This window comes from Martes martes (genome assembly GCF_963455335.1).
Source record: "Martes martes genome assembly, chromosome: 12".
Classification (NCBI taxonomy): Eukaryota; Metazoa; Chordata; class Mammalia; order Carnivora; family Mustelidae; genus Martes; species Martes martes.
Window position 1 is genome coordinate 69,698,661 of NC_137900.1, and position 16,155 is coordinate 69,714,815.

General features: G+C 38.6%; 1 protein-coding gene across 2 annotated transcripts in view; it reads left to right on the forward strand.

Annotated features, from left to right (window-relative positions):
- The window catches only part of SLC44A1 (solute carrier family 44 member 1), a gene marked incomplete at its 3' end in the record, with an annotated part of 195,687 nt that extends 180,023 nt beyond the window's left edge, over positions 1-15,664 (forward strand). Inside the window, exon 16 of one of the 2 annotated variants that reach the window (XR_013967751.1) lies at positions 14,799-15,650. Coding sequence is in view for 1 of the 2 variants with exons in the window: in XM_080819764.1 (XP_080675890.1) it covers positions 14,799-14,813 (15 nt within the window). Of the gene's footprint in view, positions 1-14,798 lie in introns of both variants that reach the window. The other variant, XM_080819764.1, reaches the window with a different exon arrangement.
- Positions 15,665-16,155: the final 491 nt, after the last annotated feature.

Consider the following 16,155-nt stretch of genomic DNA (forward strand, 5'->3'; position numbering starts at 1 on the left):
GAGGGTCATACAGACAAAACATGGAGCACTATGATTTAAGGATGATTTATGAGATTTTTCAAAGTTAATTTTGACTAGATGCAATCAGTTCTGCCTTAAGTAGCCCTGAGCATCAGATCCTCACTCTTATCCTCCTCCCTCTGGACCCCTTCACAGGGCAAAAAGTCCACAGAGCTGAGGGGATAAATAAATAATAAATAAATAAATATTTTTTTAAAAAAATGTAAATATATACTACACATAAGTTTGTGTGTGTCAGAAAAATCTGCAAGGTGCTACAGTGGTTTTCTGGTTTGCAAAATTGTAATCGTAGTTCACTTTTGCTTATCTTTTAAATACTGAGTGTGTATTATCTTCATAATAAGAACATATCTTAGGGGGTGCCTGGGTGGCTCAGTGGGTTAAAGCCTCAGCCTTCAGCTCAGGTCATGATCCCAAGGTCCTGGGATCGAGCCCCGCATCGGGCTCTCTACTTGGCGGGGAGCCTGCTTCCTCCTCTCTCTTTCTCTGCCTGCCTCTCTGCCTACTTGTGATCTCTATCTGTCAAATAAATAAAATTAAAAATTAAAAATTAAAAAAAAGAATATATCTTACTTTTTATAACCAAGTAAAGACATTAATATCCACCTGTATAGAAACTATCACCATAAATTGACATTTTACTTGGAAGTAGATTGGATGCCCAGCATTCTGGGAATGTTGAGCTAGGGTATGGCACATCAATTCAATAAAATGGTAGGTCACCATTAAAAAATCATTGTGAAGGATGCCACAGCATGGAAAATGCTAATGATATGATATTAGCTAAGAAATTTAAAAAGTGGGCTGGGACGCTTGGGTGCCTCAGTAGGTTGTGGGTCTGCCTTTGATTCAGGCTGTGATCTCAGTGTCCTGGGATCAAGCCCAGTGTCAGGCTCCCTTTTCAGCGGGAAGCCTGCTTCTCCCTCTCCCTCTGCCTGCCGCTCCCCCTGCTTGTGTTCGCTCTCTGTGTCAAATAAATAAATAAATAAAATCTTTAAAAAAAAAACTGAAAAAAAAAAGAAATTTGAAAAGTGGGATGAAATGATAAAAATAATCTTAAAATGATGTTACTGCTTTGCAGTGATAGAATTATGGTGATTTCTTTTGTTCACCAAACTCCCCTGTACTATAATATTCTACATTTCTACATGTTTGAACAATTTATTATTTGATCTCCTCTTGTTGCATGTTAATTTTTTTTGGTAAGAACATTTGTAGAATTTAGGCTTTGCATATAAATTACTTCAAAATAAAATCGCAAGTGCCCTGGGATGTGACATGTATCATTAATTCCACAAGGTGGCAATATCATAGTTGGTAAGCCGCATGAGAGCATTTGCTTGGGTTATTCAGCGCCTTGCATCGTTCCTAACGTTATTTCTTCTTATTAGAGCTTTGATTTACATTGGCATTTACATTCCTTTGAAGTCCTGAAAATGTAGTATATTTTGTGGGGTTTGTTTTTATTTATTTTTAAAGATTTTATTTATTTATTTATTTGACAGAGAGAGAGAGATCACAAGTAGGCAGAGAGGCAGAGAGAGAGAGAGGGGAAAGCAGGCTCCCTGCTGAGCAGAGAGCCAGTCGGGGACTCAATCCCAGGACCCTGAGACCATGACCTGAGCTGAAGGCAGAGGCCCAACCCACTGTGAGCCACCCAGGAACCCTTTATTTTTAAATTATAAAGTAAATAATTCCCCTAACTGGGAGGATGTGAAGGTCTCTCTGCCCATGCATTTTTGGTTCCTCACTACTTCTTTGCTTCCTAAGTCTTTTTCCTTTTTTAAAATAACAATTAAATACTATCAACTGCTATTTCCTGAAAACATTTTATGAGTAAGTCATTGTTCTGGGTCCTTGTATGCATTTACTTCATTTACTCCTGCACAGTGGGTGGTCTTCATTTTACAGATGAAAAAACAGAAGCTAAGGGAAGATTGGTAATTTGCCCAAAGTCCAGTTATTTTTTGCCAGGCCTGGATTCAAGTCCAGTCTCTGTAAAGAAATTGTTAAATGGAAAAATTGAAAAATAAGTGAATAAATGAGTAAATAAATGACTATACATAAATGAGAGAGAGTGCATGTGTGTATCTACTACCTATCTAATCCAAATCATATTAAAAATAAAAGGTTACAGTAAACTAAATACATATTGAATAATTTCTGTCCTGTTTTTCCTTAACATAAAATATGAGAATTTTATTGTGTGTTATTAAAAATTTCTTGCAGATAGGACTAATAGATATACAACCTTCTTTCATTTTATGTATTGTATTTTCTTCAGTCTTTCTTCTATAATTGAATTTAGCAGTTCCCTCTCAAAATTAGAGAGTTATTAATAATGTTAAAACAATCACTTTTGTGTAGAAATCTTTGTCTTTATCTTTGTCCATTGTTAAGGATACATTCCTGGAACTTGACTGACTTATTAGGTAAAAAGAAACAAACTTTTGGGACGCCTGAGTGGCTCAGTTGGTTAGGTGACTGCCTTCGGCTCAGGTCGTGATCCTGGAGTTGTGGGATCCAGTCCTGAGTTGGGCTCCCTGCTCAGCAGGGAGTCTGCTTCTCCCGCTGACCTCTCTCCTCTCTTGTTTTCTCTCTCTCTCAAATTTTTAAAAGTCTTTAAAAAGGAATGAACTTTTAAAGGGTTCTTGTTAAGTTAAAGGTTTAACCTGATGATCAGAATAACACATTTTCCTTTTAATATATGTAGAAAATATTTCCAGAAAAGAGAGAACACTTTACCCCTAACCACAATTCACTACTTTTATGATTTTTATTTCCTGCTATATATTTATGTATCTATAATATTTATCCACCTATATATCTCATTTCCACAGTTAGTGATAAAACATATATACATAGAAACTTTCATATCCTGTCCTTACCATTTAACAATATATATAGGTATATAAATAAATATAACACAAACATATTGCAGATCATTAAATATTCTTCAGAAACATGATTATAATAGTGGATTTATATTTCCTTATATTAATGGTTTATCATTAAACTTTTAGATTATGTATAATCTTATGATTGTAAACTTGTATTTGTCATACTGCTGATTGGTTCCTTAATATAGACTTCTGGAAGTGGTATCACTAGGTCAAAAGGTAAAGGTACTTTATGAGTGTTGATACATATTGCCAAATTGCTTTCAAGAAAGGTTGTACCAATTTACTAAAGTAAATATTTACTAAGATCTATGAATGTCTCCATTTTCCCACACCTGGCAGATAGTCCTGACACCATTCTCATTCACTTCTGGTAACCCTAAAGCCAGAAGATAAATGATAGTCTCTTGTAAAAACATTGCATTTCTTTATTGGTGAGTTGAATATTTTGCATTAATTTATCAGTCCTTTATATTTCCTCTTCTGTAAATTCTCTGTTCATGTCCTTTGCCAATTTTGCTATTGAACTATCGCTGCTTTCCTTCCTGTTGGATAAGAGATTTTTTTACATTAGGGGTATTAGCACTTTTTCAGTCATATTCATTGCAGATATTTTTCCTTATGTATAATATGTCTTTTAATTTTGCTAGTGATATTTTATGTATAAGTGGTTTAAATTTTTATGATGGACAAATTGATTTATTTTGTGTTATTTTTCCAGTTTTTTGTTCAAGTTTTTCCCTATTCTCCTAAATCAATAAAATACCTACCTATATATTCTTCTATTTTTCCCATATTTTTTCTTTTTAACATTAAGATATAATGTATGTTCTGTTTTCAATGATTTTATCTATCATTTTTCATATTTATTAATAGCCGGAAATAATCTTGTTATATAATATGAAATGAGGCCCATATTGAATATTAAACAAATTTCCACCAAATCATTTATTGACTAATTCATCCCTTCCCCCACTGGTTTGTAAAGATGTTTTATCATATGCAGTAGACCCCTTAATATTTCCAAGAAGTATAATAATAAGCCGAGAGTTTGGACTTTGGACTTTGTGATCAGCCACATCTGGGTTCAGATTCTGGCTCTGCTATTTTTTTTTAATTTGAAATAAGTTACTTAGCTCATCAAACCCTAAGTTCCTCCATCTGTAAAAGAGGGATTATGAAGAGGATCCTGTTCTTTGGTGCATACAGAGCGTTTAGCAGGAGGTGTATCACCTGGGAAACATTCTATAGGGTACGTATTTGCTACCATAATTATGACTGTGATATTGGTAAAGTTATTCCATATTTTAATAAACCTCAGTGTTCTTGAATGGTGTAGGAAGCTTTGATGAGTTACTGGGAATCTGAAAAATAAAACAAAGCTGCATTTGTTTTAACCGGTAATGAGTTACTGGGAATTTGATTTAAAAAATGAAACAAAGCTGCATTCACATCTCCACAGTGGATATTAGCTGGGCTCACTCACAGCTGAGTGACACTCTTCCAGACCCACAGGCACACAACTCATATTATGCCCTAGAAGGAAGACCCGAAGGATAAAAAAACAAAAACAAAAACAGATTATCTCAAAACCTGGAGGGATATGAGAGTACAGCTTTCTGCATTACTGTAATTTTTTGACAATAATTATGTATATTGAGGGAAGAACAATAAAGAAGTTTCCATTGGGAAAACTGCGTACCTGAGCAAATTTTAGAGATGAATCGTCGCGAAGATGTAGAGCTCATTGCCAACGGTAAAAACAGCAATGCTTAAATCTGTAAACGCAGGGAAGCCTTGGAGGAACTGTTTCCAGGCATATTTCTTGTTTCATCGATCTTGTTTTCTGTATCAGTTTTGTTTATTGTAGTTTTAGATTGCACTTTTATGTCTGTGGAGCCAATTCCCACCTTAATCTTTATTTTGAAATTTTCTTTAATAGCAACTCTTGCCCATTATTCTTCTAGATGAAATGCAGATTCATTTTTAAGCCTTTCCAACTGCCTACCTGCCATCGCCACTTGGATTTCTAATAAGCATGACAAATGTAACATTCCCTAACTGAACTCTCAGTAAATAGCCACTCTGGCCTTGCATTTGCTGAGAACAGAAGCTGTGAATCATCCTTGACCATGCTTTTTCTCTCATGCCCTACACCCAGCCCATTAGCAAATCCTGTCAACTCTATTTTTCCATAGAGAGCCGTAATACAATCATTCTCACCTCCTCCATTGCTGCTACCCTTTATTGCTTACCTGGAAAATGGCAACAGGTTCTTAACTCATCTTTCTGCTTCCAGCCTTGTTCCCCTACATTTCTTCTCAGCACAAGAGTCAGAGTGGTCCTTTTAAAATCTAAGTCTGATCTCATCAGTCCTCTGCTCAAAACTCTCCAAAGGCTTGCCTTCTTTTTTTTTTTTTTTTTTTTTTTAAGATTTTTATTTATTTATTTGACAGAGAGAGATCACAAGTAGACAGAGAGGCAGACAGAGAGAGGGAGGGAAGCAGGCTCCCCGCTGAGCAGAGAGCCCGATGCGGGGCTGGATCCCAGGACCCTGAGATCATGACCTGAGCCGAAGGCAATGGCTTAATCCACTGAGCCACCCAGGCGCCCCAAAGGCTTGCCTTCTCATTCAGAATAAATTGAATAGGTTTCGGAGTCCCTACATGATTCACCCTCCACCCACTAACCCATCTACTGCTACACTCAAATCATTTCCTACCATTCTGTCTTCAATCATTCTGTTCTAGCTGGAGTCCTCCTCCTGCACCTTCTGTTCTTCATATAACCAGGGGGTAACTCAGGACCTTTGTACTTGCTTCCACATGTCTCGTGCCCTCATTTGCGTCAGGTCTCAGTACAAATGTTACCTTAACAGTACCGCCTTCCTTGAACTACTTATAGAAAAGAGTAACCCAACCACCACGTTCCCTGTCTACTTCATATCCTTTATTTTTCCGTATAGCATTTTTTATCCTTTGATATATAAAATCACTTAGTAACTGTTCATTGTCAAAAAGTCCTCTGCAATTTTAAGTAGAAGACTACTAGATTTATAAATTAATTTGGAAAACACTATTTTAAAAATAATTATTCTTCCCATTCAGAATTGAACCTGAAAAGAGAATGTAACTCTGACCAGTTCCAAGAGCTTCCACATGTCCTTCCCAGCACCCTCAAATTCATCTGATAAATACTTATTGAATTCCCAGTCTCTACTGTGCACAATAAACCAGTCTTGATTGAGGACTTCCATTTCTGGCCTACCTCCAACATTTTCCAAGGTTACCAAAAACAGTTCTTTGACTCTATTATCATTTTTCTTCGGCTAAAAACAGTTAAATGGTGGCTCTAGTTTTTGAATAGTTGCTTTATAGGCCTTCTCTTTGTCAATAATTACCTTGTAGGCCAACTATCTGTTCAGGCCACTCCTTGTTAGAAGTAATAAAACCTTATCATTTGTGTATAATAGAATGCCTGTTGTTCCATTTCACTTTGTTGAAGGTAGCTGGGGGGAGGCATCTGCAGGATTGAAGAAAACACCCAAAAGGATATTATTTTATTAACAAAGTATATGGAAGGGGGACAGAGACAGTGATTCTCTGGGCCTGGAAGTTTTATCCTTATTTCTTAAGGGACCAAAGCTTTGTTGCAATGTGGTCTTCTAGACCAAAGGTGGACCGCAGAGATCACAGAGTAGCATGGTACAGAGTTTGTGTCTGGTAATGTTCTATTATGATGAGAGCTAGAACAAGAGCCATAACCCTGAACTTTGGAACAAAGATGGTTTTCTGCCTAGCACAAGTTTTATTGCAGTGCATTACAGAAAACCCAGAAAGACAGCCCTGATTTTTTTTTAAGATTTATTTATTTATTTATTTATTTGAGAGAGACAGAGAGAGCACATGCACACACACACACTAGCCAGAGGAGGGACAGAAGGAGAGAATCTAAAGCAGTCTCCACTGAGATGTGGGACTTGATCTCATGACCCTGAGATCATGACCTGAGCCAAAACCAAGGGTCAGATGCCTAACTGACTGAACCACCCAGGCACCCCAAGACAACCCTGATTTTTAAACAAAATTTTCATTTTTAAGTTGCTTAAAATCGAGCCTTACATTTGCCATAATAAAAACTAAGAACTTCCCTCATCAAAAGACACCACTAAAAGAGAGTAAAGACAAGCTACAGATTGGAAAAATGACATTTTTCAATACACATTTGATAAAGAGTTCCTATCCAAAATTTATAAAGAACTTCTGCAAATAAGTATGAAAAAGACAACCCAAATGGTTAAAAGACTTGAACAGGCACTTACCAAAAGAGGACAGTCAAGTGCTCAGTGAGCATATAAAATGTGCTTACCATCTTCAGTTATCTAGGACATGCAAATTAAAATCACAATGTGATACTACTACCCACCCATTGAAACGACTAAAATTTAAGGTGTTGGCTAGGTTGTGGTGCAACTGAAACTCTCACTCACTGCTCATGGGAAAACAAATTGGTTCAAGCGCATTGGAAACTTATTTGTTGTATTATTGAAGCTAAAAATAAATATATGTCCTAAGAACCAGCAAGTTCACTCCTGTGTATATGCCCAATGAAAGTGTGGGCATATGTGTGCCAAAGATATGCTTAATAATCTTCATGAATGGATTATTTATAAGAGCCAAAAACTGGAAAAAACTCTATGTCAACTATACTTCAATTTAAAAAAATAGTAAAGGGTTGCCTGGGTGGCTCAGTTGGTTAAGCATCTGCCTTGAACTCAGGTCATGATCCCAGGGTCCTGGGATCAAGACCTACATCAGGCTCCCTGCTCAGAGGGGAAACTGCTTCTCCTTCTTCCTCTACCTGCTGCTCCCCCTGCTGTGCTCTCTCTCTCTCTCAATTAAGTAAAAATAAATAAAATCTTAAAAAAATAATAAAAATGAAAAAACAGTAAAAAGTGGAAATTATTCATGTCCACAATATTCAAATGGATTAATAAATTGTGGTATATTTAAACAATAGCATACTACACAGAGGTGAAAAAGAATGAGCTACAACTAAATTGAAACGACATGAATAAATCATGCAGATACAATATTGAGCAAAAAGCTAGACACAAAAGAGTACATACAGTGTGATTTCCTTTAACTCAAGTTTAAGAACAGGTAAAAGTCATCTATGATAAAAGCCAAGAGAATAATGGTTACTTTGTGGAGGGTTTTGACTGAGATGGGCCATGAGGGAGTCTTCCTGGGTGCTGGAAATATTCTATATGCCAATCTGGATGTTATATGGATACGTACACATGCAAAAATGCATTAGGCGTGTATACTTAAAGTTTGTGTACTTTATTGCATTTAAGTTGTCATTAAAATGTTTAAATGTATATTAAAAAATAAACTTTTCCAGACACCATCCTCTATTCTGCGAAGTCATACAACTGCCCCTTCTTATCCCCAGCAGACAGCTAGAGAGGTGTTCTCTGAAGAGGCTAGAATAGAATTCAAGGGGACCTCAGAAGCAGAGCTACCACACTTAAATCAGGGGGATTAATTGGAAGTCTGCACACTGGAAGAGAGGACCTGAGGCCTTCTTCCTCCTTACAGCTCCTGGAATCCTAGCAACTGGGCCTTTGCCCACTAAGTTGGAAATCGGAAAATTATTCTCTGGGAAACCTGACTAGGCCAAGGGAACATACCTAAAGAAACTAACACAGGTTCTCCAACTAAAAGGCCCAGTCAAATCACCCTTAGTGAAGCACTTCAATTCTACCTACAAATAAGAAAACTTCCAACTAGCTTTTCATGCCCCAATCTTTTTTTTTTTTTTCTTTTTAAGATTTTCTTTATTTATTTGAGAGAGAGAGAATGCAACCAAGAGAGCACAGGTAGGGGCAGGGGCAGAGGGAGAGGGAGAAGCAGACTTCTCATTGAGCCGGGAGCCTGATGCAGGGCCACTTCAGGACCCTGGGATCAAGACCTGAGCCAAAGGCAGCTGCTTAACCGACTGAGCCACCCAGGCACCCCTCAAGGCCCCATTCTTAAATAAGAATTACCAGACCCTTGAGGCAAGTCTCTATGACAGGAGAGAGATCAAAACAAAGAGAAAACAACAAAATGACTTGGAGGAAACAGAAGTAGGGTAGAAGATAACATTTTCAAACGAACTAAATTCAAGGTATCCTGGGTGGCTCAGTCAGTTAAGCAACCAACTCTTGATTTCGGCTCAGGTTGTGATCTCAGGGTCCTGGGAATGAGTTCCATGTCTGGCTCCATGCTCAGGGGGAGTCTGACTGAGGATTCTCTCTCTCCCTCTCCCTCTGCCTCTCCCACTGCTCTCTCTCTCTCTCTCAAATGAATAACTCTTTTTTAAAAGGTGCTAAATCAGATAGATAATAGAAGAGATTATGTAGTAAAAATAAATTGTTATTTAAAGGAGGAAGACTCGGGCGCCTGGGTGGCTCAGTGGGTTAAAGCCTCTGCCTTTGGCTCAGGTCATGATCCCAGGGTCCTAGGATCAAGTCCCACACCGGGCTCTCTGCTCAGCGGGGAGCCTGCTTCCCCCCCCCCCGCCCCCCGCCTGCTTCTCTGCCTACTTGCGATCTCTGTCTGTCAAATAAATAAATAAAATCTTTTAAAAAATAAATAAATAAAAGAGGAAGACTCAGAGAAAAACAGAGCTCTTGAAAATTAGCAATAGAACAAAAATGTAAAAACTTAGTAGAAGAGTTAGAAGATGAATTTGAGGAAATCTCTCAGAGAGTAGGGCAAAAACAAGGTGGAAAAGATAAAATTAGAGATTCATTCCAGGGGATTCAATATCCAAATTATAGGCACTTTTGAGCGGTTGCAGGGGAAGGGCCGCTGGGAGGGAGGAAGGGACAGAGAGCAAGGAAGAGGGGGAGGGGAGGGGGAAAATGTTGTACATAGAAAAAGGATCAAGAATCAGAATGACAATGGCTTTCTCAGCACAGCACTGATAACCACAAAAAAAAAAAAAAAAAAAGGAAGGACACCTTCACCAAAATTCTGAAGGAAAATGGTTTCCATCATAGATTCTCCACCTACCCAAACTATTTAATAAATGTGAGGGTAGAATAAAGACCTTTCAGATATATAAGGAATTTACATGGGATCATACCAATCATACCAGATCATAATCAAAGACAACTGATCACTGTAAATGCTTTCTACATTAAAAATAATAATAATAATCATGATCAACTGTTTTTATTTCAAGGAGGTAAAATAAGAAAAAATTAAGTCAGAAGAAAGCAGGATGATAAAAAAAATAATACATGAGAGTAAAACTTGAAACCATTTAAATTCACTTTTTATTCAACAAGTATGTACCTAGGGTCTACTTTTTGCCAGCGCTGTTTGGCTTTTATTATTTGAGAAAGATAGAGAGAGAGGGTGAGCATGCATTAGCAAGGGGTAGGGGCAATGGGAAAGGGAGAAGCAGACTCCCTCTAAGCAGGAACCCCCACCTCCACCCCCTGCAACATGAGGCTACATCCCAGGACCCTGGGATCATGACCTGAGCCAAAGGCAGAAGTTTAACTGACTGAGCCACTCAGGTGCCCCTTGCTAGCACTGTTTTAAATGCTCAGAGTCCAGTGGTGAAAACAGACAAAAGGGAAAAAAAAAAAAAGAAAGAAAACAAAAAGTCTTTCCCCTTTTAAACTACATTAGGAAAATGTTTAAATAATAATTATACATCTACTTAATGAAATATTATGTAACCCTTAAAAATATACATGAATACCAGAGACATAGGAAATGTTTATAATAAAATGTGAGGTAAAAAGAACACAGGCTTGGCCAAAGATAAAAGGGAATTCATAATCCCGAAATAGGTATGCTACAATGGTGAAATTATGAATAAATTTTTCTTTTTGTAAAAATTCATTTTAATTTTATACTGGGTTTTTAAACAGACAAGGGAAACATCAAAAAGCTTAAAAAAAATAGAACTGGTAAAAATCCTATGTTGGCTGTTTAAAATTCTATGCCAAGCATTTCATTTGGAAAGAGTTGCTGTCAAATATGTTTAGTATCTGAAATCTTTATAACTATTAGCTCTTTGCTCATGGGATACTATTTGCTAGTAGGGTACTAAAGGATACGGAATTTAAATTGTTTCCATCTAAAAAACTGTCTGACAAGAGGGTATTGTTTCTCTTCCTTAAGAGAGAGAATGGGAAATTACCCACTCCTGGTGGGAAAAATATGGCCATTTGTTTAGATGTTACCATGAACGCCTTCTTTTTACTCCAGCTATGCAGGGGAAAATGAGGGTACTGGAAGGAATGCGAGCCAATGTTAAATTGGCGGCTAGAAAGAGCACTTAAACTTTGCCTATTAATTAGCTCTATTAGCTAATGAGCTCTATGAGTAAGGTCAATAGATAGACTCCTGATAATTGAACCAGAGAAAAGTCACTGGCAGCTTAAAGGCAGCTGATACCATAGTTTTCCATAAAGGACGTATTCCTGGCCAGAGGGAATAATACCAGCAGTGATGTTACTGAGGTACTTTCCACCAGTGGTGGTGAGAGCTCATTTTAGCACCCTCTGTATCAAACACGAGATTCCAGGAAATCTCTGTGTGAAGTCCTGTGTAGAGAACTGCGGTTTACTGTATAAGAAGCAAACTTTTATTGGATCAGCTAATTAGATCTAGTCTTGGACATGAAATCTGGGCTCCCAAAGGTTCTGACATAAAGGGAAAATTCAGGGAGTCTTGCAATGAATGTTATAATAATGCTTCGGGATGAGTTCGATACTGTTAGATGCGCAGCATCTAACTTTCCTACGGCCCCTACTGTTCAAGGGCAGTAGGAAAGATAATGATTGTCAAAGTGGCGTATAAAATCTTATTCAGTCAGACTACACACATCATAGAAATATCGTGTCTCACTCTTTAATGGTTCAGAAAAGTAGTATAGACAGAATGACATTAATAAAACAAATGTGATAAAATGTAAATAATTGCCAATCTTGGTGAAGGTGATACAAGAGTTCTTTCTCTTTTTCACAACTTTTCTAGAAATCTAAAATTATTTCAAAATAAAAGATTACCAAAAAGAGAGGAAATTCCTAGTTTGTTAAGAGTTTTAAATCATGTATGAATCTTGAATTTTATCAAATTCCGTTACTGTATCTATAAGGTTGAATACCTACAGTTTCTTTTTTAAAAAACTTTTAAAAAGATATTTATTTATTTATTTGACAGAGAGAGAGAGATCACAAGTAGGCAGAGAGGCAGGCAGAGAGAGAGGGGGAGGCAGGTTCCCTGCTGAGCAGAGAGCCCGATGCGATGCGGGGCTGGATACCAGGACCCTGAGATCATGACCCAAGCCAAAGGCAGAGGCTCAACCCACTGAGCCACCCAGGCGCCCCTACATACATTTTCTTTTATACTAATAATTGGGTATATGGTGAGATATATTTCAATCATCCTTGATGATTGAAATAAACACGCATTTTATGTTTAAAAAAAAAGACTATATTTTTTATATTTGGCTTCTTAAACAATATTTTACAGTCTTAGAATAGGAGAGAAGCTAACTGTAACATTGTCCCTTGGATGGGATCCTGGGATAGAAAAGGACATTAAGGAAAATTAATGAAATCTGAATAAAGTATAAAGTGTAATTAATTAGGGGCGCCTGGGTGGCTCAGTGGGTTAAAGCCTCTGCCTTCGGCTCAGGTTATGATCCCAGGGTCCTGGGATTGAGCCCCGCATCGGGCTCTCTGCTCCGTGGAGAGCCTGCTTTCTCCTCTCTCTCTGCCTGCCTCTCTGCCTACTTGTGATCTCTGTCTGTCAAATAAATAAATAAAATCTTTAAAAAAAAGTGTAATTAATTAGCATATACCAATGTGGGTTCATTAATTTTAACAAATGTACATAGTGATGTAAGATACAAACAGTAGGGAAACAGGGTGTGGTATATATGGGAACTCAATGTATTAATTTTGCAACTTCTCTGCAAACCTAAAACCATTCTAAAATTAAAAAGTGTATCTAAATTACAAAAATAGGAGGAAAAACTTTTATGTCAATTTCAGACAAATCACAACTTGGGCCTGAGCCTAGTGTTCAGAACGTAAGACGGAAACTAAGCATCCACCACTCTCGGATATCGGTCTAATCATAGCTTCTGTTTGTTCCAGTGGCAGGAAAAAAATCTTGAAAGTTGAAACTACCAATCGAAGTATGTAAAATCATAAAACACGGAAGTGATGAGACAGCGAAGTTTAGAAACGGTGTTCTAGAACATAGGAAAGCATTGTCACTTCTTGAGTGAGGAAGTGATGCAATGAGAGCAATGATTTAGGGATTTATTCTATCAGCAGTTTGCAAAATGGATTGAAGATGGGGAGAAATCTTTGGCAGGGGACCAGCGAAAAGGCAGTAATTGGCATGGGAAACAAAAGTCTTGGGACTAAAACCCTAAAACGAAAAGCAGGGCAAGGGTTTCAAGCAATATTATTCTTAGTGCCACATGCAACCTGTTTTAGGTGCCTGGGCACAAGCAGGGCCTGCCGGGGAGATGTGTTTCAGGGTGATCTTAGCCTGACTCCACTGCACATTTGAATCCTAGAGCCACTGTATGTCCCCTTGTTCAAGTCCAAGCTCTCTTGGCGTCTTGTCAGGACTGCATCGTCACCTCTGCTTGTCCTTGCTGCCGCCCTGTGCTTGTCTCATAGTTGAGCTGGAGTCAATGCTTCTTTTCTATTTTTAACCCATCCTACTGGGCTTTTAAAAAAGTTTTTATTTGGAAAATATTTCAAACTTATGAAAAGCTGCAGGGAGAATGGTACACAGAACACTACGGACTCTTGTCACACCTATTGTTAAACATTTCTCTCCCTCTCTCTCTATATGGACACCCAATATTTTTGAACCATTGGAGAATAATTTGCATACATCATGGCCCTTTAGTCCTAACTACTTCAGTATGTATTTCCTAAGAATAAGGATATCCTTTCATAAAACCACTGCACATAGCTGCTGGCTTTGGTACACTGTACTCAGTCACCGTTTCTTGAACTGAACCGAATGATGGAAACACCCATCTTCCTGGTTTGACCTGTCCTACTGCTGAGTCACAGGAGACAGAACTCCAGAGTCTCATGTGAATTTCAGGGTTGGGTCTTGCAGAGTATCACAGATTCAGACTTTTCAGATTCCTTTTGAATTTGATTCATTATGTGTTTGTTTGACTTCATTGTTTAGCTATTCTGAAAACATCTTTTTCAAAGAATAACGCTGACACCAACACTGGCAAACACTAACCGGACAGTCATGATTATTCAGGGACTGTTCTTAATTCTCACAACAAGTGTAAAGGAACATACCATGAGGGGCGCCTGGGTGGCTCAGTGGGTTAAAGCCTCTGCCTTCAGCTCAGGTCATGATCTCAGGGTTCTGGGATCAAGCCCCGCATTGGGCTTTCTGCTCAGCGGGGAGCCTGCTTCCCCCTCTCCCTCTGCCTGCCTCTCTGCCTACTTGGGATCTCCCTCTCTGTCAAATAAATAAATAAAATCTTAAAAAAAAAAAAAAAGGAACATACCATGACTATCTTCATTTTATATGGGAGGAAATGTAGACACGGACCTTAAATAACTTGACTCCAAATATAAAACTGATGAGGACAAAAGATCAAGATTTGAACTTAGGGTCTTTTCTTATTTGTTAATATGTGTGTGTGCGTGTGTGTGTGTGTGTGTGTGTACATACTTAGCCTTCTTACATTTCACAGCATTTTTCTCTAAAGATGACCCCATGCTATTTCTTGTTATTGATTGATTCTCATTGTGTCGTGTTCCCCTAGGAGAGAAGCATTCATTTTCTTGATGTGTTTATTTTTCAGCTGAAGCGAAGGTGACTGGTCCCATGAGGCCGGAAGAATGAACTCAGAAGAGGCTGTTTACACGAGGGTCTCCCACTCACCAGCTGTTGCGAGTCTGTGGATGAGGAGCAGGATCTCATTACTTGGATGGAAGTGTGCGACTGTGTTGCCGAACCACACCGGCAGCCGAGCGGATTTGGCACAGCGGGGCTGGCTAATGAATGATTCATCAGAAGTATTTGATACAAATCCATCTTGTAGCGTCTTCAAAGTTTGCGTTGCCTTCTTATCTAGCCTCGTGTGTGTTTCTGTGATCTCTGCTGCTTCTCTCTCCAGCACGCTACTGGCCTCAAGGCTGGATCCACAATGGAATTCTCCTCGTTCGGGCTATTTATAGACTCAGTGTGGGTTCATAACTATTTATTGAATGCCTATTCCATGCCAGTCGTTAGGCTGCATGCTTGAAAGCGTCTGATCTTCACAAAAATCCTATAAAGGTGCATCTACTTCCTCCATTTCGTCTATGAGGAAACAGAGAGAGGCTCAGAGAGGTTGTGCGCTCTGTGTCAGATCACACAGCTGGCAGACAGGGCTCTGTCTAGATCTAGATCCACAGCCCCTTCACATTAACACGATGCTTTGCCTATCATCACCGGTATTCCTCTCATAACTAGAGATGGGGATGGGGCTGTGTATGGGAAGTGTCTAAGAGGGAGGGTCGGGGAAGCTTTAGAGGCACTGAGTAATCATGGAATTATTTTCTAAGAAAAATAACACAATGTGCTTTTAGATCGAAGGTTGATAAACTTGGCCTGTGAGTCGAATCCAGCCCCCAACCTATTTTTGTAAATAAAGTTTTATGGGAACACAGTCATCTCCAATCCCGTATGTGTTGTCTATGACTGCTTTCTCTCTACGTAGTTGCATAGTTGTGGCAGAGATCATATGGCCTGAAAAGCCTAAAATATAGACTGTCTGGGTGTTTGCAGAAAAAATTAGTTGATCCCTGTTTTAGGTGACTTAGGAAGAAAGCCAAGTTATTATTTTTTCCTTTGGACTGAAAAACTACTTAAAGATTCATAATGCTGAGATATTCACTGTATTCTAACAGTGGTGGTGGCAGAGTCAGGATGGGGGTGGAGGGTCTGGGGATCTAACCCAGGAAGCTTAAGGGACAAGGACTAGGAGGGAGACATCTGGGTCTCTGGGTCCCCAGTCAACTCCACACCCCAGACTCATCCCACTCATGTCCTTCCTATTCCTCCTGCCAAATCAAGTTTCCTAAAATAACCCTTTGCTCATGAACCTGTAAGTGGTTTCCCACTTACAACATGCTCAAATCCCAACACCCCAGCCTGGAATTTAGAGACTATAACAA